General features: G+C 42.3%; 1 protein-coding gene across 2 annotated transcripts in view; it reads right to left on the bottom strand.

Annotated features, from left to right (window-relative positions):
• Tnni3k (TNNI3 interacting kinase) overlaps positions 1 to 24,976 on the bottom strand; it is a 219,051-nt gene that overhangs the window by 178,760 nt on the left and 15,315 nt on the right. For both annotated transcript variants that reach the window (XM_075981029.1, XM_075981030.1), the window contains exon 5: positions 20,105 to 20,215. In XM_075981029.1, the coding sequence (XP_075837144.1) occupies positions 20,105 to 20,215 (111 nt within the window). The remainder of the gene's footprint in view (positions 1 to 20,104; positions 20,216 to 24,976) is intronic.

The following is a 24,976-nucleotide window of genomic DNA, read 5'->3' as shown; positions in this document are numbered from 1 at the left end:
TGCAGTAGGGCAAGTATGCACACCACCATCCTGCAATAGTTCGAGCATGCACACCACCAGCCTGCAATAGTTCGAGCATGCAAAACACCAGCCTGCAGTAGGGCAAGCGTGCACACCACCACCCTGCAATAGTTCGAGCATGCAAAACACCAGCCTGCAGTAGGGTAAGCATGCACACCACCAGCCTGCAATAGTTCAAGCATGCAAAACACCAGCCAGCAGTAGGGCAAGCATGCACACCACCAGCTTGCCTTGATGCAAGGAAACACACCACAAGCCTGCATTAGTGCAAGCATACACACTACCAGCCTATAGAAGTTCAAGCATCACACCACCAGCCTGTAATGTTGCAAGCATGCACACCATCAGCTTGCAGTAGTACAAGCAAGTAAATCATGAGTCTGCATTGTGCAAGCATGCACACCACCAGCCTGCAATGTGCAAGCATGAACACTACAAGCCTATGGTAGTTCAAGCATGTACACCACCAGCGTGCAATAGTGTAAGCATGCTCTCATCCGGTCTGTAGTAGTGGAAGACGGCACAATGACAGCCTGCACCTGATGGAGGAAGGTCATTGGTTAAAAAAATAAAGAAACTGCTTGGCTGGCTCTCATAGGTTAGAACACAGGTAGGTGAAGAAAACAGAACAGAATTCTGGGAGGAAGAGGAAGTGAGCTCAGACTCCACAGCTCTCCTCTCGGGGTCAGACACCTCAGAGAGACGCCATGTTCCCGGCTCCTGGGCAGACACACGCGATGAAGCTCCAACCCAGGATGGACGTAGGCTAGAATCTTCCTGGTAAGCGCACCTAGCTGTGCTACATAGAATATTAGAAATGGGCTAGTCCAGGTGCGAGAGTTAGCCTAGAAGAGGCTAGATAGAAATGGGCCAAGCAGTGTTTAAAAGAATACAGTTTCAGTGTAATTATTTTGGGTAAAGCTAACCGTGCGGGCGGCCGGGTGCTGGGGACCCAGCCCCGCTGCTCCTATTACTACATGCACCAGTGTAAGCAAATATCCTAAAAATTTCATATGCACTCACATATAAGAATACATAGTTGATTCTATAATTCCTATCCAAAATCTTTGAAAGTGATCAAGAAACCTGTCTGCTAGCAATCCTTGTTCTTACTGCTCTTCCTGACTGCGATATTTGAGTCTTAGTGACAGCAAGGATGGGTTCTGCCTTTAAAACAAGCATTCGATTGTGTATTTCTGTGTGTGTCCCCCTGTGTGCTGGATGAGTTAGAGACAGGCAGCTCGCCTCTTTAATAAATTCAGAATCAGACTGAGACACGACATCACAGAGGGTTGGAGCTCTGGGGTCCTCACCTTCTTTGGACCTGACAAGAGCCTGTATCAGCATGAGGCTCTCGTATGAGTCTGCTAGAATGGGTAGGTGTATTTCCCTTGGGGAGTAAATAATTTAGAGTTAAAGGGCAGATGATAGAGACTTTTTAAATATGGTAACAACTTGTTTGACACCACTGAGAAGTAGGGAAAATTTCTCCTCCCTTTGATTTTTTTGATTAATAGAGTTCTGTGGGGGTGCTTTGTAGCTCTTGAGGTCATAAAAGGCCATGAAACTTCTGACTTATTTATTGAAATAGAAACACTTGTAACCCCTTGGCACTTCATAAGAAATATGACTACTCTAGCTTGTTGTGAGAAAATCCAATCCAAAATAAATAAAAGTAATATATTGAAAACATTGTGCACCCTAAGTCTAGTGTAGCATGGTTCACAACAGCTAAGATATGAAGCAACAAGCTGTCCATCCACAGGGGAATAAAGTATGGTTAAAAATAAAAATATAGATAAAGTTTATCACACATGCATGCGCGCGCACACACACACACACACATACACACACAAACACACACACACACACACACACACACACACACACACACACACACACACACGGTAGAGTTTGGGAGCCCAGCATCAAGGTGCTAACAAGGTCAGGTTCTCGTAGGGATCTTCTTCTTGGCTTCATGATGACCCTTTTATGATGACTCTTTCAAGCAACCTAATTACCTTTACAGTCCTCCCCAGACACTATTGAGTTAGGGATCTGGGTTCCCGTACAGAGACTGTGGGAAATGTCAGGGGTGGAGCATTCAGCCACCACACATGGAGTGCAAGTGAGGTACCAGCTTGTGGCAATGAGCCCAACGATTTGATGCAGTCTTCTAGCCTAAGCTGACACTGCAAGCCCTTGGTGCATATGCAAATGGACAGGCAAACACTCATACACATAAATTTAAAACTCTCGTGGTGAAAATTATCATTTTTCTAACCAGAACAGAAAGTGTAAGTTTAGCCTATGTACACACGAGGAAATAATTTTAAAACATTTTACTTACTTTTATTTTGTGGGTATGAGCATTGTGCCTGCATACATATGTGTGCATTGTGTGTGTGTTTTGTGTCTGTGGAAGCTGACAAGGGTAACCAATTCTACACTGTGGGTGCTGGAAGCCATCCCATCTTTTGCAAGAGTAGCAAGTGTTCTTATGCACTAAGCCATCCCTGAAGCCCCAGAGGAAAAAAATATTTAAGGGAATAATAGAGAAAATTCTTCAGGCAGATACAAAATGATTCTAAGAATCATAGGGACATAGGACAAAACAGAAAATATTGGGTGCAGGTTTAATCCAAAAAACATGGACTGTATTTGAAAATAGTAATAACTTAAAATAGTTTAAATGCCTAAAGAATTAAGAAAGAATACAGCTAAAGGTAAAAAATAAAAAATCATTAAAAGTATTCAAAGATACTCCTCAGTATTTTGGAAATTGGCAAATTTGAGTATACTTTAAGAGGTGGTTTATATCAGATTTCTAGTGGGTAAAGAATGCCTAGTATGACCACCGGGTATTTTAAAACTGCCGTTCCTTACTGTCATTTGTTACTACGGAGACCTTTAAGGTAAGAAGTGAATACATAGAGCTTTTCAAAATCAGACATTGAAACAATATTTTAACACAAAAATATCCATGAAATCAAATATAAAGCATAAATGTTATTAATCTTCACAAAATGTAAGAGATGCTCCTTAATTAAAAATAAATGCGGGAACAAAAGCATCAAACAGAGTGTCTAAGATGCCATGACCCTGCTGGGAGAAGAAGCAGACTTCCAGGCAAGTGGGGTGAGCAATAAAGAGGAACGTTTTATAATGACCAAGAGCTAATTTCACTGGGAAGGCAAGGCAGTTCTGCAATATATCATGCACACCTCATTAACACGAGCCCAAAATAGAAACAAAGCATTGAGAACTGAAAGGGAACAGACATCCACTTCTACAGCGCGGGGGTCTAAAGCAACTGTCTCATTAACAGATAGAGGAGACACATGGACCAGTCAATACCTGGTCTCCGTGTTCAGAAAAAATGGGCCCTGGTGGCGAGTGCAGAGCTGTGGAGGAACATCTGCCAAACTGACCATATGCTGAGCCCAGGAGCAAGTCATTCTAAAGTTCAAAGCCGCTGCAATTCAAGCTGAAATCTCGGACCATAGGGGAGTCACATTAGAAATTAGTTGTAGAAAAACTATCTAGCCACTCTCCAAATGTTTCGTAATTAAGGAGTGCAAAGTAATGAGTGCAAGAAGGATTGCAACAACAAAGAAAGAAACCACGTGCAAACCAGAAACTGTCCTGTGGAGAGTGAGGTTCTGTGCACACTGCACATGAGAGCAGGGGAAGCATGTGTGGAGATGCCCACTGAGACCAGTTTATCAGATCATCCCAGAACTGGAGTTTTACAGGGAAGTCTGTGCTGGACACCAAAACAGGTCTCTCCTCTGGAAGGGCAGCAAGTGCTCTTAAGTCCTGAACCATCTCTCTGACCCCCTCCTTGTCTTAATGACTGCCGTTTGGACTGGGCTGAGATGGGCTCCCAACGTCTAAATTTGCATTTCTCTGAGGAATAAGGAGGCTGAGCACCATTTCACGTGTTTATTGGTGGTTTGCCTCTCATCTCTTGAGAACAGTTTGTTTGTTTTATTACTGCATTCATCTGCAGAGTTGCTTGGTTTCTCAACGTCTGACTTCTTTGAAGGGTCTAGATATTAGTTCTCTGTCAGATGTGTAGCCCACAAGGATTCCCTCCTGCCCTGAAGGATGCCCTTTCCCTCTGCAATTGCCTTTGTTGCACAGAAACTTTTTAATTTTATGTAATCCCACCTGTCAATTGTTAGTTTTATTTCCTGAAGTATTGCATTCCTTGTAGGAAAGTCCTTGCCTACTCCTGTGCCTTGAAGTGTTTTTCTTGAGAACTTTCAGAGTTCCTGGACTTAAATTAAAGTCTTTGATCAATTCTGAATCACTTTTTCATTTAGGATGGGAGAGAAGAGGCTTCATTTCATCCTGGACATGTGGAAACCAGTTTGGTCAGCACTCTTGCTTAGCAGGGGCCTTTTATCTAGCTGCATTTTAGATAACTTTGCCACAGGTTTGGAGTCTGTAACTATGGGAGCTGAGTTTGGAGCCCTCTCTTCTAGTCCACTGTTTCATGTCATTGCTCTTATGCCCGTGGCCTGCTGGTTTTGTGACTTGGATGGCAATGCTGCTTGAGGTCCTCAAAGAAAACTTCAAGCAAGCCCTGTTTGTCTTGGGATCACATCAGCTAACACATATTGATTCATGCAAGAAGGCTACGAGAAGAAAAGAACACGACCTTTACTGAAGTGGATGGAATTCTTAGATTTTTGTCTGTTTAAGTTAAGGAAGCATTTTAAGTCTCTCTGACCTTACCTCCCATTTGTAGTGAAATAAACCCCAGTACCAGTGTGTTAATAATGTTTACATTTAAATGTCACCATCATTGAAGGCAGAGTCAGCAGTCTATCACAGTAGGGAGATAAGAAGTATAACATGGCAGACTGTGTCAGGTAAACAATGTTCCATGAACATACATCTGAGCCTCTTGTGTTTCAGGGGCTCCAAGGGCTTAGCCTGTGGATGGTGGATACTTTGCCGGGTGCATGCATAGGTCTTACTTTCTGGCAATGCCTACAAAAGTTTAAAGGTGTTACTGGGGTGGGGGTGGGGTGAGACATCTGGAAGCTTTCACTGTAATCTTTTATAATTTCAGAGCTGGGTCTAGATTTCCAGAAGGTTATATTATTCCGGTGTACCCTCTTCACTTCTAAACCAGTGACTCTCCCTTGTTGGACCACAGTGTTTACACCATTCTCAGCATCATTAATTTGAAGGTTATCTATTTAGTTGAGCAACTTATTGATTGAAAAGATACACAATTCAAAGAGAAAGACTGATTTAATGAAGTTCTATAAGTGTGCAGTTACTGAAGAATGATACACGCAAACACACACACACACACACACACACACACACACACACACACATTCATTCTCAAGATCTTGGTCTCCCTTGACAGTTTATAGTGGATGCCAGGCTGTTAGTGAGGAAGCTGCATGACAGAGGAGATTTTACGCTAGGGAGAAAGAGTCTCATGTTAAACTAACGACATTATTGATTGGAATGGAGGTGAGAAAACTTCTTCTATCACCTCCCAGAGAGATTCATGCAGACCTCCAAGATGACTGATGCTCCCCGTGGAGTGACAGACTTGGAGGTCATCAATTCAAACCCAGTTACTGTGTCTTTTTAGGGGAAAGTTAGGTGACGTCAAGTTTCCTACTCCTGTTTTAAGGAAGTCAAAAGTATATTAGAGGAAAGGAAAGAAATGAGGTAGATTTTAAACAGAGAATTTCAAGGCATCCCTAGGCCATGCTTCAAAATGACAGGAGACTCTACAAGTCAATTGTAAAAATGGGATTTTCTAGGTCTCTTTCCTATTTCTTTACCCCAAAGACATCCACTTAAGTATTTGACTACTTCTTTGGTGGAATATATATATTTATTAAAAATGTATTGCTATGCTCTTCTTAAAACCATTCTATGTGCCAGATGAAGCTGGGAGCTTTCCCGTTGGTCCTCTTTCCACTAACGTATACCTTTTCCACATCTTGCTAAACATAAATTCTTGTTAGATCTTAAAACAAATAGATTATGGCTTCATTAAGGTGTAGTGACAAACAAAACATAAATATTGTGTTCAGTGTGACATAATGGCATTGTAATTGAGCTAATTTATATATTTGTCATTGATTTCACATATATACTTTGTTGTGGGACAATGATCTTTTATTCAGTGACTTGTATTATTTTTAGTAAAATGCTGATTGGCCAGTAGCCAGGCAGGAAGTATAGGCAGGGCAGCAATCAGCCAGGAAGTAGAGGTGGGGCAACAAGAATTCTGGGAAGAGGAAAGTTTCAGTTCAGAGTTGTCACCCAGACAGAGAGTACACAAGATGTAACTGCCTCGTCAAAAAAGGTACCAGGCCACATGGCTAACATAGACAAGAATAATGGGCTAATATAAGATGTAAGAATGAATTAATAAAAAGCTTGAGCTAATAGACCAATCAGTTTATAATTAATGTAGACCTCTGTGTGATTCTTTGGGACTTAATAGCTGTGGGACCCAGAGGGACAGAAACCCCTGTCAACATATAATGGTCATCTAAATTTCTTCTTTAAAAAAATAATTATTTGAGTGTTTGGCTTATTTTTAACTTGGTGTATCTATTGGTCATTTAAGAAGTTGATTGAGATCCTTATTAATTTTTGATATTAGCCTCTAGCCTCTCATTAGCTATATGATTAGCAAATTTCTTCTTCTATGTCAAAGAATGCCTTCTTTCTGTCAACTATTTTAATTTGGTGTGATTTCCTCTTCTAATTTTAATTCTTTTCCCTCTATGCATCAGAAATTCTTTTTTTTTTTTTTTTTTTGGTTTTTCGAGACAGGGTTTCTCTGTAGCTTTGGAGCCTGTCCTGGAACTAGCTCTTGTAGCCCAGGCTGGTCTCGAACTCACAGAGATCTGCCTGCCTCTGCCTCCCAAGTGCTGGGATTAAAGGCGTGCGCCACCATCGCCCGGCTGCATCAGAAATTCTAATTGGTCTTAATAATAAAATCCCAGAGTCAGATATTAGGGGGTGAAAGCTGAAAGTTCAGAGAGGCAGCCACTAGCATTCTTGTACAAAATCCTCAAACCAAAAAGGGTGAGCTCCTGTTGCCTCCCACCTTAGATTCCTCTCTCTGCCCAGCCATATCTTTCTGTCTCCTCCTCCTAGTGCTGTGGTTCGAAGGTGTGTGCCATTACCGCCTGGCCTCTATGGTTAGAGGCTTAGGTCTGCATTCTCATCTCCAGGCAAGATAAATTTGTTATAGCACAAATAAGATATCAGCACACCCCCACACTGAGATTATATAAAAATGCATTAAGATTTTAGCTATGTGTTCTTCTAGTAATTTTTCAGTGTCGCATCTTAAAGAATAAGTCCAGTCTATTTTGAGTTGATTTTTACCATTTGTGTGTAAGCTTTGTTTTGTTTTTGTCTGTTGTTTTTGTTTTTCAAGACTTGGTTTCTCTGTGTAGGCCTGACTCTCCTGAAACTGGCTCTATAGATCAGGTTGGCCTCCAGCTCAGAGATTTGCCTGTCTCTGTCTTAGAATTGCTGCCATTATAGGCATCTGCCAGCACAGCCCATTTTACATTTGCTATATTGCTTTTAACTTGTATAGGTGGGTGTGTCTGTATTCTAGTATGTGTGCAGGAATTCAGGCGCCTGCTGAGTACAGAGATGATGGATTCCCAGGAGCTGGAGTTTACATGGCTGTGAGTTTCCCCATGACATGGGTGAGGAAAATGTAACTGTCTTGTAGAAGAACACTAAATACTCATAACCACTGAGCCATCTCTGCAGTCCACCCTTTTGATGGTTTCAAGGTTCCAGTCCTATCCCTCTACATGTAAATCGATATTTTTCTCCACATAGTGTATTGATAAAACAGCCTTTCCCCTTTGTGTGTTCCTGTAGCCTTGGTTCAGGCAGCACTACCTTTGGTCTCTCCTTGTATGTAGAATGTTGCTTTCCTTCTGGTGTTGACCACATTCTTCCCCTTGATTTCTGAGAGTTTGGTTCTTAAACTATCTGAGTTAGCATCTCTTTCTGTTTAAGATTTTTTTTTTTGGATAGGAATTCTCTTTTTCCTCTCCAGATTAGTTTTCTGCCACTATTCCTGGAAATAGGCTGTTTTTCTCTTTCTTTTTAGACTTCCTCTATGCATGTCTGGTGCACACCACAGCATTGCTAAAGAACTATATGCTTTCTTCTCTTTTTCGTTGTTTTTTTTTCTTTCCTTTTTCTCTTCTGACTAGTTGGTTTCAAATGACTTGTCTTTGAACTTGAAGAATTTTTCACATCAGCTCCTGAATCTCTCTGCAATGTTGTCTGTTTCAGTCACCATGTTCCTTGAGTTCCTTCATTTCTATTTGGCTCTTGGGTTTTTGGGGTGAGGTTTTGGTACTTTGAGTTTAGTTTTTGTTTTACTGTTTGGTTGTTCATAACTCTTCTTAGGTGACTCTCAGATTCATTAAGGTGCTTATTTTGAGGTTTTTTCAGGGAGCATGTAGATGTTTGTTTCGTTAGTGTCTGCTTGGAGATTTTATCTTGTTGCTTTTGGAGCATCACAGTCTGTGATCATCTGTGGTCCTTGTGGCTTTGTGATGATACATGTATATTAATAGAAATAGCATCTCTTCTGGGATTTAGGAACGACTTATAAGTGTGAAATCCTTAACACTTTAGCCTGCCCAAGGATTCTAGGATAGCCAGCTAGCTGGTTAGATCATCATGAGGATTTCTGCTAGTATTTATGCAGGCAGTATATAAACAGACTTGGTGCCTTAGTCCCCAAGTGTCCATAGTCCATGTCTTCTTAGGGCCGTGTCTGAAATCCAAACCAACTGGTGTAGGATTAGACCTTGGGTCTACATGAACAGGCCTAATGTCCTGACCTATAATGCAGTAAGGTGTGTTAGAATTTGGATCTCCAAAAGTCAGCCTGGAATCATGGCCTATAATAGCTGACATGCATCTTGAGGTAGTTTAGAAGCTTGGTGTATTGGTTCAACTTGAAAATTCAGCTAATTGAGACATCCTGGCTTTAGGGTTGGACTAAAATAAAAATTGCTAGGAGTTGGACTAGAAATCCTGGTGATAATGGAGCTTCAATCTCTAAAGCCTCATCTGGCCTTTGGGTTTGAACCTGAAGTTTGGAGAAGATGGCCTGGCACTGGGGCAGGATGGGAACTTGGGAGCACAAGGGCTTGCCGGATTATGCTGCCACTGAGGTCTATTGTGAAAAGGAGGTTGCCCCCATCTTGCATTTCTACATGGAGTGTGTCTCTCCAATGTTGTACTAACTGTGACTGGGGTTTGGGGTGGGTTATTCTCCCCACTATATGAACTATGAAATTGTCCTCCCTGACTTCCTCACTGCATTTCCTCTTAATGCATCACTCCCCTCCGATGTGATAACAGCTCCCCTGGAGCCCTAAGATTTTGCGAAGGTATTTTCTGGTATGAATGGCTGTTGAGATTGGTATTTCTGTGAGGGAATGAGCATATGGAATTACCATTGTTCCATCCTGAATGTCACTTGAGTATTTTCTTTGTACATGCTGTGATACTCACTTGCATTTTGTGTTTTTTAAAGATTAATATGTATGAAGGTATTTATGAAATTTGCGTATTATTTCATACACTCCCTTCTTCATGAACAGTGTCATTATAATCTATCTTTTCTGCCTTTAAGGAAAAGACAAACAATTTTCTCCATCCTGTATAATTTCTAAAACACTTCAGTAATCATAAGTTTAGTCACTTAGCAAACACTTATTAAAAATCTACTGTAGAACTAGGAATGATGGTTCATGCCTATAATCCCAGCACCCAGCACCCAGTAGGCTGAGTTAGGAAGATCATAAGTTCAAGACTGACCCTCATGGCCTCTGTCTCAGAGCAGGAAAGTAAGAACAACAATCTAATATACACAAAGGCCTATTACCTGAACCTGTGAAATCTATGAAGACCTTTTTAAACACACCACTCAAACACTCCAAAGCATATGCAATAAAGGACCCAAATAAGTCATGTTTCTGAGGCAAGCAGGCTTAAATGCTAGCAGAAAGGGAGTAAAAATGATGTCCTTGATTAGAAGACAGAAATACTTCAAGCTAGAGGGACCCAGCTACAGTAAATACAGCTTTTTATCTAGGCTTTGAGGAGTTTTATGCAGCAAAGCATAAACGACTTCACTCTGATGAACGCAGGGAACATTAACACAGGAAGAGTTAATTTCATTCACAGCAAGTCATGCAAAATAGCAATCATGAAGGCTCTTAGCTACGAAGGAAGAAGAGGTGGGTCGTCCAGCCAAGGTGTTGGATTGGCAAGGCTCTGTCAGGCAGGACATTTTATTTCCCAACATCTTGTTTGCTTGAACCTAAAATTTTTCAGGAGGTTTTAGGATTAAGTGGAATGTAAGCATTCTGATAGACCAGGGCATTGCTCCATTGTGAACGCAGAGGAAATGAACACCTGGGAACGTTCTGGACAACGTTTCCAGTTGTTTTTTTTATCTTGCTAAAATTTCCCCACATCTCCTGGATAGCTCAATAGGTATCGTGTTGCGGTGAGGGGTTTACGTTCATGAGTTCGGTTGTGGAAATATCATGGTTCTTGGAAGGTTTGCTTTGGAGCCGAGCGAGTTAGAATCCAACAATTCTGAGAGCACAGGGAAAGGGAAAAGACGTCAACATTTTATGTCTTACAAAGGTCCCACGGAGCTGCTTGTCAGGGCAGCTCCGAAGGTTTGGTGTAGCAGTCGGAGAGCATGTTTTATGATGTCTAACTTGCCTGATACACCATTGCACAAGAACAAATAGGAGGTCGAGGTAACACAGGCTCCTGAGGAACAACTTAGAAGAGAGAAGCCCTGACAGATAACAGCTGTGGAGAGCCTGGCATGGTGCTCTAGACTTTTACCTCATCTGTCTCAATCTCAGTGATTTTCTGAAGGCTGTCTAGACATTTCAGAGAGAACTATGGAGAACAAGTCCCAAGATGCTCTTAAGAGGTCCAAGTGTTTCATTACTGACTCCTGTGAACTGTCCCAGTGACCATCATTCCTGATAGGAGCGGGACAGATCTGAGTGTCTACTACAGTATTCAAAGGTCTGGTAGAGAAAACTGACCTTTCCGTGGGTGCATTATCAACAGCTAGAAGGATTATTTCTACTTTGCTGATATATCACAGACTGTATGAGTATGTGCACACGTGTGTGCATATTTGCATATGTATACACATGTGCATATGTGTGTGTGTGCATCTGCATGTAGGTATGCTTATGGACGTATATATGATGTGTGCATATGTGTATGTTTATGATCACATGTGTGTTTGTGTGTGTATGTTTCTACACATGTGTTTATGTATATGTGTGTATGTATCATATCTGCATCTGTAGGATGTAAAGAGGACCGAGAACGTATGAATCAGTATTAGCACCCAGAAAAACTGGGAGAGAAGCAGATTTTCACAAAATACTAACTGGTTACAAAGGATGTCTCATTTTGGGTTGATTTGATTAGCCATAATCTTTGAATCTAATTTCTCAGGTAATGTTTCTTTCGTCACTTTCCAGGGTAGCAAGCTGATTAACATCTCATTTACATTTTTATTAGCCCATAAAGCTTTGCTGGCTTGTGTCCTTCTATGTCACACCCAAAGCAATACTTACTGTCTAATAGTAGCTAATGCAGGCCATGTCAAAGGTCTCAGTGAACGCTAGGGCTCTCTCATTTCATGTCTTACAAATGTTAAATGCTTGAAGCTTTGCCGGTGGGAGTGTAAAATAAGCCGATTATGAGGCATAACCTATTATCCTGTCTCAATCTCCAAATGCCTAGACAGAAAGACGTGGCCCTACTTTAATAAAGGAAGATGCTGCAGCATGGGACACAATAATTGGGAACACAAACTCTCTGGTTTCAACTTATGAGAAAAGCACTTTTGAATGCTGCAGAAGATGGAGTGCTCCTAAATTGGGTTTTAGCTATTTAAGACGGTATGTTCAATAAAGGTCTATCTTCATAAGCTAACCACGTGACACAAGGGATGTCAGATTTGCCATCAGTGAGTGATGGCTCCAAGCACACACGGAAATATGTGCAATTAATTCTGGCTTATGGGGATCAGACAACTGATGAGACTCACTGGTGTGATATTTAAGAATAACTTGTATGTGAGAACAGAGTTCACTGCCCACGCTGGTCTCTATCTGAATTATCATGGTCTACAGGGTTCAAATTTCATGGGGAAATTTAGGATTTATTTCTTGATCTGAACTTTTTTTTAAAGAAAGAATTAGCAGTCCATACAAGTACCCCATGAAATAACAATATTTGGGTCCATTTTAGTGTTTGTGTTAAATAACAATGTTTGGGTTCATTTTAGTGTCTTGTGAGAGAGACTCTTCTTAAAATACCCACATAAGATGAATTCTCATATTTGATAAGATGATTGTTAGGGTCTGAACTATGCTTACCCTAAACTTGTATCTTGAAGCCCTAACCTCTCATACTCTAAGGTTTGACTGTACTTAGAAATTACATATTTAACAAGTAATTGAGTTACAATGTGATTATGAAGTGAGCTCTAAACCACTGACTATTGTTCTTAGGAGATGAGGAACCTGGGACAGAGACAGATACTGCAGAGGCAAATGCAGAAATGGGATCATAGTGACCATGAGAAAGCCCCCACCTGCATACCAAGCATGAAAAATCCAAAGTTTCCTACCCCATGGCTTGGCAATTAAAGGTACTTCCCCTAGCACTCATTCTGTCAGATGTCTCTTTTGAATCTCACCGATCCTAATAAATTCTAAGGCAGTGTCTCATAAATTTGAATGTTTGGGAAGTACCTAAGATAGGAGGGTCAGTAAGACAGATTGACATCTGAGGAATATGATCCCTTCTAGAGGGATGAACATGCTCTGAACTCAGATTGTCAGGAATCGACCAGGCTCTGTGGCTAGGCTGAAGCAACACTGACTTGTGCAGTATGGTTTTGCACAACAGAAGTGTTAAATCTGCAAGGCATAACCGAGACATATCACAGTCTTAAAGAGACACCAGGGTACCATAAAGCCTTTTGTGAAGACTCAGATCTGCATAAACAGACTGCTTTCCTGACGTGTGCTCTGCTTCCACCTGTCATGTCCCAAGCTTGCACTTCTGTCAGGTGAGATGACAGAGCCATTCGTGAACTGAGAAAAGGGTAGTTAGCCTCCACGGGGACATCAGCTTTACTAATTACTAACTTCATCGTCTCCGATGACTTGCCAGGTTCCTCTGCGTTTCTGATTTTTTTGGTTGGCTTTGCCCAATAAAAATGAGGAGAAAGCCCCCAAGGAGGCTTATGTTTGTGTATTTGGTACAAGGTTACTGAAAGGTCTTCAGCTGTGAATCAAGAGGGACATGGAGGCAGAATGTCCTTTGTGGTAAGATATTTATTGGTTGTTATTAACGCTGTGTTAAGAGAGAAAGTGAGGGCTCAGAAGAGAGTTCAGTCCCATGGGACAAAGTAAGGGTTCCTTCTTTAGGGTCGCAGAGAGAGGAGGTAGCAAGCCTCCCTCTGATTCCTGGGTGGTAGGTGAGTCTGGGAGCCAGGGCCAGTAAACTTCCTTGGGGAAGTGAGCATAAGGGTGCCTTCTGCTCTCCTGGGATGAGGGTACCTATTAGGAGGTTATAGATGGATTCTCAGACTAGCTGTCGGTGGGTGTCTTGTCATTTCTTCCACAGCTGTGGAAGAGGGAGGAAGAGCCTGCACCAGGTGGGTGTGGCCCCATCCGCTTCCAGCTCAAAGCTCACAGCTATCCCCTCAGCGTGTTAAGTTTTCAACTGTTTTATTTTATTATTTGTTTGGATTTCAAATAAAGTTCACAAGATGCTGAAGGCAGCTATGGCCCTGTTACAATATAGATTTATCAGCACAAAGGAGAACTTATGAGCAAGGTGTAAAGATAGATGTACATTGCAATTTAAGATCGCTGTTGTCTAGGTCTCTGGGGAGAAAACTAAACCCATTACAAGAAAAATAATGCGGAGAGCACTGGGAGCTTTGTGGTAAATAAAACTGTCCACAGAAACCCTGGGATGACTTAGGTAAGAATGGATTGAGAAACCGTCAACTACATTTCCTTGAAACCAGAAGTAAATTCCAAAATAACTGGAAGCTCTTCTGAGCTTTGCTTGCGGGAAAGTGCAGGGCAGAAGACCTTCAGTGTGAATGTGATGTCCTCACCCCCCCCCCACAGGTCAATCTGTACCTACGACTTTCTTTGACAAGCAAGCCCCCCAACCGTCACATCGTATATGGGATCTTGACTGACATCTTCTTTTTTTTTTTAAATTTATTTCTTTATTAAAGATTTTTGTCTCTTCCCCGCCACCGCCTCCCATTCCCCCCCTCCCCCAATCAAGTCCCCCTCCCTTGTCAGCCCATGGAGGGAGGAGGACCTTGGACTTTCCACAGGGCAGGGAACCCTGACTGCTCTTTGGACTGGAGAGGAAGGGGGAGAGGAGTGGGGGGAGGAGGAGAAAAGTGGGAGGAGGGGGAGGGAAATGGGAGGCTTGGAGGAGGTGGGAATTTCTTTTTTTTCTTTCAATTAAAAAATTATGCAAAAGATAGCAATATGTTTGAGATCATAGAACTACACTGGGTGGTTCTTGCTTATGGATACATCTTCTTCTTCTTTTTGCTGTTGCACAGTAACTGCTCCTGGTGACTGAGCAGTCTACTGACAGATGCAGAAAGAACTGCAGGGAGAAGAGTCTACTGACAGATGCAGAAAGAACTGCAGGGAGGAGAGTCTACTGACAGATGCAGAAAGAACTGCAGGGAGAAGAGTCTACTGACAGATGCAGAAAGAACTGCAGGGAGAAGAGTCTACTGACAGATGCAGAAAGAACTGCAGGGAGAAGAGTGTGACAGCATTCTGTAGAGCTGAATGATTAGGAACTGAGCACTGTGTGTCTGTGTACGTGTGTGTGTGAATGTGTGTTCTTATGTGTGTGCATCCATGTACATGTGTATCTGTATATGTATGTGTGTTAGTGTTTATGTGTCTGTGTATATATGTGTGTGTGTGTGTGTGTGTGTGCGCGCGCGCCTGTGATTTTCTGTGTGTGTATCTCTCTGTGTGTGTATATGTGTGTGAGTCTCTCTCAATGGGTGTGTGTGTGTGTGTGTGTGTGTGTATTATATCTCACTGGGTCCTTCTACTCAGACAGTTAAGGACCAAGTAAATTTCTCTTTGTTTCAGTCAATAATGCTTTAATCGTTGGTATAGTGATTCTTGAACTTCATTTGTAAATTTCTCTTTGATTCAGTCAACAATGTCTTAATAGTTGATGTAGTGATTCTTGAACTTCATTTTCTTTGTGTTTTGTGAGGATAAGTCCTGTTTTAATAATAAGTATGAGCCACTGTGGAATACTCCCCCATTTAGTTATGTGCCTTTGAAATTGGGTTATATGAATGGAAATTCTTGAAAAGAAGCTGTGTCCAGCTGTGTCCAAAAAAACTACTGTAAGAAGTCTGTGTCTGTAGAACAATGCAAATTCTGGGACTGTGAAGAGGTTGGAACCTTGCACCTTTAGAGAGTAATTACCTTATCTTGGGTGACTGTTAGCCCCCTGGAAAGCTGGCCCTTGTCCCACTCTGCCCTAGGGGATGTTCTATTGGAAACTCACCAAGGCCAGCTGGCCTGGGTCTGAAAAAGCATGGGATAAAACCGGACTCGCTGAACACAGCAGACAATGAGGACTACTGAGAACTCAAGAACAATGGCAATGGGTTTTTGATCCTACTGCCCGTACTGGCTTTGTGGGAGCCTAGGCAGTTTGGATGCTCACCTTACTAGACCTGGATGGAGATGGGTGGTCCTTGGACTTCCCACAGGTCAGGGAACCCTGATTGCTCTTCGAGCTGATGAGGGAGGGGGACTTGATCGGGGGAGCAGGAGGGAAATGGGAGGCGGTGGCGGGGAAGAGACAGAAATCTTTAATAAACAAATAAATTAACAAAATAAGAAATAAAACTTCTTAGAACCTATTAACTCTGCAGAACACTAAAATGATCATCAGATAGCATCTTGGGCTTAAAAAATTGCTGCTCCAATCTCAGTGTGTTTGCCTCACTGCTATACCCACCAATGCCTTTACAACTTAACTTGATCGACGAATTCCTTTGTTTTATAAAACTATAGAAACTGATTCAGTGTTGGAATGTGGAATTCGGGGTGACTTAAATGTGTGTTCCTGGGCCATGGGCACTCAAAATGGCTCCAGCATAAATTGTTTCTTCTTCCCCTTAAGGTGAGAGCTATGATTTGACCATGACCAGACCGAAGCTCAACTGGTTAACGTCTGCATTATCTGAATTCCCTGCACAGTGGTCCTCATTCAACTTTCTAATCCTTAGTTTCCTCAATGTGCAAACTGAGACTGACATTAGCTATTCTCAGAAGAGACTGAAGAACACATTACAGCCACAACAGAAAAATAGCAAACCTAAGCTATCTCTTCTATTTTCCATGCTCAAGAGATTGTGTGATGAATGTCCATTCCTGTACCCAAAGAGATGAGGGTTCAATGCATGTTTATTGATTGTTTGGGCCTTGAACGAATCAATATATGCATATGAATTGATAGATGGATAAATCAGAGAAATATTGGAGCCAGAGACAACCGATATTTTCTTCCCGTTTACAGAGCAGTAAATTCACATCTGCGCCTCAGCTTGCAGTCCACATGTTTGAGAACCCGCAGCATGTGCCATCTTCCATCATTGAAGTAGACAGCTGCCCAAGTCAATGGAAATTTCATTGTAAAATTCTATAACGGAATCCACAATTACAGGAGGCCACACACACCAGGGGCATTCATGGAAGGTCTGAATTTGATGTGTGGAGACAGAGAGTCCTGTCAGGCTCAGCATCACGCATTGTTTCACAGAGGAGGCAGACAATGAAGGACTTCACTACCAATGCAAGGCATCTCATAATCCAGTGCCATCGCCTCGCCCATTGCCTCAAGAGGAAAACAGAGCAGTGTGTATCTACCTGCACCTGTCTTAGTATAGAAACTGTGTTACCCACGGCACTCAGCACCATGTCACCTCCAGAATTTCACCCAGTTGGCTTTCCTCAGGACGAGGACAGCTGTCTTTCCCAGCTCCCTCGCACACCGGGGGGGGGGAGGGGGCTCTGACCTAAAGATCCTCTTCAAACTCATTCTTCTATACCTCAGCATAACTTAGCTTTCAGGTATTGTTATTATTTCTACTACAATTTCTGCACATAAAACTTTGAAAAAACATATAGTCAAAGGAAACTTCTCCATTAGTTAATTGCCAGTTTAAACGTTAGCATCCCTTATTCGCAGGAGGTGAGTGCTGTGGCACCCGTGGGCTGGACTGAAATTTATGCACATGGCTTTTTTAGATAACCATGCCTATGGTGAGGTTTGCTTTACCTTATAAACTAAGTGCAGTGAGTAATTAGAAAATACAATAGATAGAGAGGTTACAGCAATACACTATAATAAAGTTTCGTCTAAACCTAAGGATTATTTCTAGAATTTCTCATGCAATGTTTCTGAACTTCAGCTGACTGTGGCTAACTAAAAACTCAGGAAGGGAAGCCACACTAAAGGAGAGGCTGAGACATGAATCCTGCAACCTTCCATTGGAAACTCGTCCCCAAACCAGCACACAGGAGCAGCTGACTCTTTCATGCAGTTCATGAGCAGAATACACTGAAAATATTCATGACAACGGTAGCTCTGGAAAGCTACAAATCTTTGTATTTTTAAAATATACTCTTAAAATTTTAATTTATGTATGTCTGTGTGAGCAAATGCCACATGTGTCCAGTTGCCCAGGTCATGTGTGTGGGCCCTAAGGGTATCAGATCCCCTGGATCTGGAGTTAAAGGAGGTTGTGAACTGCTTGATGTGGATGCCAGGAATAGAACTCAGGTCCTCTCTGCAAGAGTACTGCTGAGCCGCCTTTCTCGCTCAAAAATTTACAACTGAAGATGGTGATTTTAGGGTTTTTGCTTTGTTTTGTTTCTTTGTAAACAGCGTTTCACTTCCCTGTTTTTGACCTGATCAATAATTCAGTTAGTATGTAAGAAGAACAAAAATGTTATGTCTGAACCCGTTTCATGAACAGTCAGTTATTGACCACAGGATTCATTAAATTTTGTACCCTGGGTAAGGAGGAACATTGGGTAACACACCAAGAAATTAACATGGGTAGAAACCTTCCTGCAATATTTCAGTAGAGTTTCCCTGACCGGTGACATCAGTGCAACGTTTTCTCTCTGCCCAATCCATAGCCCCAGAAAACAGCCTATAAAGTCACTGTGAGGGAGCAGCCTGCTGAGCACTGCTTTCAAATACTGGGGCTCACGGTTGACTTTCAGGGGAGGGCATCATCCATTCCCCAGTTCTTCCACTCAGATATCTCAATATTTATGGCTCTAGCTAAACTTCTTTTTGTATGGGGAGAAGAAACTGCATTGAAGTGAATTTACTGAAATTTTTGTCTCCCCATAAGTGGTGCAAAACCGACTCTATATTTACAACATCTCTAGACCTCTGGGGTAATTTTGTAGCGAGTAAGGTCTTATAGTAAAGAGAAGGCATAGAAAAAAACACTTTGTTCTTGACAAGAGACTGTTAAATGCGAGGACCTATTGAGTGGTGTTTTAGGAGATACGGCTCAAGTATATTCCATAGATCTTACATATGACTTTATTTGTGAACTCAGTTCACATTTGGTTGAGGGATTGTGCACTCCTGGAAAAAGGTGCAGTGTAATTCAGAATATGATAATTTTTATAAACAATTATTTAATAAGGAGGAAGAAAGCATTTTATTACTTTAAAGAGCTTCATGATCTGGTACATCTTAGTAGACTATGGGACATTGAAAACAGTGACTGAGACTCCAGACAGATCTTTAACCTGTAATTGTGAGGCAGTTTCTCTCAGGAGACATGATATCGAATTGAGCAGGGACAATAAGAAATACTCTTGACTATTTGTAAAACTAACAAGATATTGTCACTGTAGTCTGTTTAAAATTTAATACGTTGACAAAGTTAAGACAAGATCTGGACATGTCCTCATGGCTTTATCTGATACTGCATCCAGCACACCCTACTGTGGTTGCTGTGGCTCCTCTCGCCGCTCTGGGCCTTAGTGTGTTAGCTCTCTAGCCTGTGCTCCTCCACAGTCAAGGCTGTCTTCTTCACACCAGGTTCTGTCAGCATCCCTGTCCTTCAGACTCTTTGATATAGATCTTACGTACACGGTCCCTATTTCTCCATCCTATCATTCTATAGCACTCCCTGGTAATTGAAATGATAGACTATTTTTTCTTCTTCACTGTCTGGCTTCTTGTTTCTAACCGTGCTGCACTGAAATGGAGATGTTGTCTGCCGTCTTAGCCCTGCCAGCTCAGCACTCAGAGCAGAGTCTGGGGTATAATTTGTGTTTAATAAATGTTTCTTCAAATAATGAATAAGCGGGTAGAGTAGAGAACAGACTTGCATCTCTCTTCACTCTGTAGGAAGCAATCTTCAGAGTATTCTGTGTGGAAAATTTAATTAAACCCTGTGAGGAGCCTACACTTATTTTTTCAGGAGTTGAACCCAGGACCTTGCGTGAGTGAGGCAATACTCAACCACTGAGCTACACCACAACCCTTCTATTACTGTTTCCAAATAAAGAAAGAAGGTCATGAGCGTCAGTCAGTAACTTCCTCAAAGTTAGAAGAGAAAGCTGAGGAGGCTGAGCTGCCTGAATCCAAAGCATTTACTCCTAATCACGGCGCAACACCTCTTATACCCAGACATTTTAATATTAATTGATGTTTGAGAACATGTTATATAATGAGCTGAACTCAGTAGAAAATCACATTTATGTAGCTAAATTTGACTGTCAGAGTAAATGACAGCAAATGAGTATGTTCAGTATTAAATAAAAAGTAAAACAGCTCCTCGGCTCTGAAAACCCTGCGTTTCACACAACCAAGAAGACGGCAACATTTTTTTTCCTTCTCGGGTGAGGGAGGCAAGACTCACCTCTGGGTGACCAGCTATGGCAGCAATGTGGAGGGCTGTGAGGCCACCATAGCCCACTTGCTGGACATCGGCTCCGCTGTGTAAGAGGGATGTGATCAGTTCCGGGTTATCCTGTAATGAGATACAACTTGAGTGTTTTCTTCCACTAACAGCAGGTGGGGAAATTGTGCTGGTTCTTTGGTTGGGTGACGCTTAGATGCTCAAAGAAAGCCCGAGTGTGACTTCTGTCCCTAGCTCATATTAGTGAGCAGAACGGCTCAGGTGATGGCAGTGTAAGAACAAACGGCACAATAGAGCAGCAGCAATCAACCCTGGCACATAACCCTGAAAGGTGCAAAGAGCTCCCGCCTAGGGCAAGGTTCCGGCAATAACATCAATCTTACAAGTAATTCACGCCAACAAATATGACTTCCTAGTAACCCAGGTTAACCCCAAAGAGGTCAAGTAGGCCACACCAACAAATATGACTTCCCACTAACTAAGATTGACCCCATTAAAGAGGTCAAAAACTCACAGGAAGAGTGTGAAGGTTTAAGTTATTTCCTCTTTTAAGAATGAAGATGAAATATTTCTTCTAAGATGAAAATGGGACCTATATAAAGCAAACCACAACTCACTGGGCTTTCGTGGTAGTTATGCAATTGCTTCTTCATCGTACAATGGCATCGTGGGATATAAACAGAGTAGGTCAGTATTTTCTCAGCTTGGTTCAGAATATGCAAGGGTGATGTGACAGGTCATGTATTCACAAAACCCAAGATGTCAGTGGACTCCATGTTCAAGTCTTCATAAATAAATAAACAAATCCGTAATCTCAATGCCTGTAGTACATGGCTTGTAGATACATAGAATGGCAGGAAAGAGGAATCTTTAGAAGATGGGATCATTCATGAACTACATCCCATAATTTCAAACTAAATACTCTAATTAAATTCCATAGCTAAAAACTAAGTTAATGTCTTAACATTATCACATACAAACATATGAAGGTTTAGAAAAAAGTTATTTCAGAGTTTACAACGTAGGCAAAGATCTTCAAATAGCAAAATCATGCTGCAAACTTAGCCTCCACCCAGCTGCTCTAGTAGGAAGGTTAAAGACCGTGGAGAGCAAAGCCTGTTGGTCTAGCTTGCTTTTTTGTTGCTGTGACCAAAGTAACTGGAAGGAGGAGAGGGTTTCATCGTACTTTTCCAGGCCCAAGTCTGTCTTTGAGGGAACTTACACAGGAACTCATGGCAGGAACCACGGAAGAATGCTTCTTGTTGGCTTGCTCCACTTGCTTTCTTATATACCCAAAGCCCAGCTGCCTAGGGATGGTGCCACTCACTCTGGGCTAGTCCTTCTCACATCAAACATCAATCAAGACAATTTCTCACAGACATGGCCATGGCCACCCTGGTGGAAGCAGTTCTTCAGTGGAGGTCCCCCCCTTCCCAAACGACCCTACACTGTGTTAACAATAAAACCTAACTGGTACACATGGGCTCTTCCCGCTGCATCTAAACACAAACACATAAATAGACGTTGGAATACCCTGCACTTAAGGTTTCAGTCTGTCATGTCAGGACAGCTCTCTGGGCTTGTAGGAAAATGGAGGACTCACTTTCTCTAAAGGTTCCCTCCCTACCTGGATAGTGTCTGTAGGCTGGAGGCTTGACCTTCTCTACAAGGTGTCCTCAAGCCCAGATGCCTGACCTGTCTCAAGCATGACCTTTGACACAGATTCTGTGTCTGAAGGCTCTTCCCCTGCTGCCCCTGAGAGATAATTAGGTTTTGTGCTCCCAGCTGTCTGGTAGTATCCTGCTGACAAACACAATTTAGGTGATGCCACAGGTGATGTTCCCAACCTTATGTTTCCCCTCTGGAATAAAGCTGAGCTGTGTCACTGATGCAGACTCCACGAAGGCTATTTCTGTCACACTCACAAAGCCCCACATGCCACCTTTGCTACCTTTGTCTTTGCAGCCTGGTGGCCAATGAACCACAGGAAAAGAGGCCCGACAAACAGACAAACCAACCCTGTCTTTCTCCACCCAGCAAACACCTCAACTTTCTTAGATCACAGCATGTCCTCTCAATCCTTGCCTTTATTTTCTGATCTTCTGGGAAGCATTATGGAGCTAAAGAGGGTGAGTCAGCAGTTCCTGTGGGTAGGTCTGCTCCGCACTCTCTCAAGGGCGAGTGTAGATCTGACCAGTTCTTTGCTGTGATCTCCTCCTCCCCAGTCTTGCTTCTTCCTTTTACTTCAGAAGGGGTGACTGGAAATCATTTTCTTGAAGGTTTCAATCCTTGGATGCCGCTTCTCAGCCATCCCTGTAGGCATTCCAGGTCATAAAGAGAGCCTCTTTCCTGTAAGTTTAGGTGTAGCCAGAGATGGGATTTGAGCTTAGGTATGTGTACTCCAAACAGCATGCTATTCTGAACCAAGCCACTGCCAGTCTCTGACTCCCGAGTCCTTTCCATCACACGGCCAAGCCCTGTCACGAGCTTTTCACTGTAGCGCACAGGGGAAGGATGCAGCCCTTGCCAGCTATCTTATCGTGATGCAGTGCATGGGATCACATACGAAGCTGAACTGGGACAGAGCAGGGAAGAGCCCCTCACACAGTGTGCCAGTCTCCGTCCCCTCTTTAGTACCCTGAAAGCCTGAGTCTCGGGGTTGGTCCCCATCCTGGTTTGCCTTATTTCCTAACATTCCTTTATTCATTTGTCTTATCACTGTAGACGCGGATTGGAGACTGTGAGACCCAGCATAGAATAAGTACAGAGATGAACCAGGGATTCATATCATGACTGTGGGAAATGTAACAGAGACTCAGTTAACTCAGGCTTGGGAGAGAAGGTCCTCCAGAAAACAAAGCTGCCTGATGTAAGAGTTGAAGGAAGATAATATTTGTATATTAGTGGTTGCTCCAATTTGTGAATGTAAATGTTTAGTTAAAGTTGGTGTCCATTTGTAAACTCTTGTTTTTAAAAGTCATCATTACTTGGAAACTCGAGTTACGTATGCCAAAAAATGGGATTTCTTCTCTTAAATATTTTCCCCTTCTTCTTCAGAGATATTACTCTCTTGACAAACTACCATTTGGGGAAAAAACACAATCCTTAGTCCAGTCATTTGTACAAATAGAAAGACAACTTGTATTAAAAAATCAATTTAAGTTAATGAATCTTTTAATCTCTCCTCTAAATCATTGGTTCTTAATTCTTGTCTTGGGATTGAATTGTCTTTTTGGTTGTCAAAACTGTTAATGAGGGCAATGACTAGGGCCGTGTTTAGGAAAGAAGATAGGGATGCCCCAGAATGCTTTGCCAGGAGTAGAAAATACCCTCACTGCAGGCTTGTTTCATCTGTGACGCAAAAAGTTAAGACTGAGTTATTCCAGTATGAGAAGAGCCTTTGGAAGTTGTGGGACACTAGTTCTGGGTTCTGTATCTTGATATTGCTGAAACAAAACTCTCAACTTCTTAATAAAATATATGTGCTAAGAAGGAAGATTGAATCAGGATGAGGAGCTCAGAGGGCACCAGTTTGCCACACCCTGTGGGAACCTCCGAGGTCTTTGAAAGGTCTGGCTTTGTAGAAAAACCCAGAGCCCTCTCTCCACGTCCTTTCCCTTTGTAACAAATACGTAAGATGATTTACAAGGAGATCTTGGTAGAGATGTACACAATGGAACAAAATAAAAAACTATCATCTTTCGATATCCGCTTTTAAGTTATGAAATGCTGGAAAAAGACTTGAATTAAAAACTACTGCTTTTGAACCACTAAAGAGCTCTCATGGGAAGATTTTCCTGTGCATTGTTGGGGGCGGTGGCTGGGGCTCAGTCAGTGGGTCATTCAGGTTTTCGTTCATTTGAATTCCGACTTGAACTCTTCCAAACCATATCAAGGTTCAATGTATTCTTTCCAACATCTGTATTCATTTTAGGGGTGCACAGTTTCAAAATATAAAAACTAGATATTCAGAGGCTTGGAGAAGGGTTTGGAGAAGAAACTTCGTTCTCCGCTTAGAACTTAGAACAGGGAGATGCCTGTTGCAGCCGGGTGAGGTGATTTAATGAACTTAACCACTAAGCAACTAGGTTTCAAGAAATCAAACCTCACAAAATGATAAATATCTTTGGTGGAGGAAGGTCATTGGCTAATAAAGGAACTGCTTCGGCTCATTTTATTGGTTAGGACGTAGGTAGGTGGAGTAAACAGAACAGAATGCCGGGAGGAAGAGGAAGTGAGGTCAGACTCCACAGCTCTTCTCTCCAGAGCAGATGCCTCAGAGAGAGACGCCATATTCCCCGCTCCAGGGAAGATGAACGCTATGAAGCTCCGACCCACGATGGACTTAGGCTAGAATCTTCCCGGTAAGACCGGTGCTATACAGATGATAAGAAATGGGCTAGTCCAGGTGTGAGAGTTAGCCTAGAAGAGGCTAGGTAGAAATGAGCCAAACAGTGTTTAAATGAATACAGTGTCCGTGTAATTATTTCGGGGCATAAGCTAGCTGAGCAGGCGGCTGGGTTGTTGGGGACGCAGACCCACTGCTGCGCTCCTAATAACTACAAATGGCGCCCAACGTGGGGCTAAACCCACTTAAAAAAACCTGAGAACGCTTAAAAATAAGGGAGAGAGCGTTTAACACAGATTTTTGCTGTTTGCTGGTGGCGTGCTGTAGAGAGATTTCCTGATTCAGCAAGAGCAGCAGAAAAAAAGCTGCGTTATTTTAAAGCGCAGCTTCCTGGGGCTTTGCTGCCAGTGCAAACTCTGGCTTTATGTTTGTGTTCCCGCTTGGGATCGGAAGGAGAGTGCTCTGAGACCATGATGATGACTCAGAGCTCCCGGCCTGCTCCTGGGCAGAAGGCAGAATCAGGC

The sequence above is a fragment of the Microtus pennsylvanicus genome, chromosome 7 (assembly GCF_037038515.1).
Source record: "Microtus pennsylvanicus isolate mMicPen1 chromosome 7, mMicPen1.hap1, whole genome shotgun sequence".
NCBI lineage: Eukaryota > Metazoa > Chordata > Mammalia > Rodentia > Cricetidae > Microtus > Microtus pennsylvanicus.
This window is presented reverse-complemented; position numbering and strand designations above follow the sequence as displayed.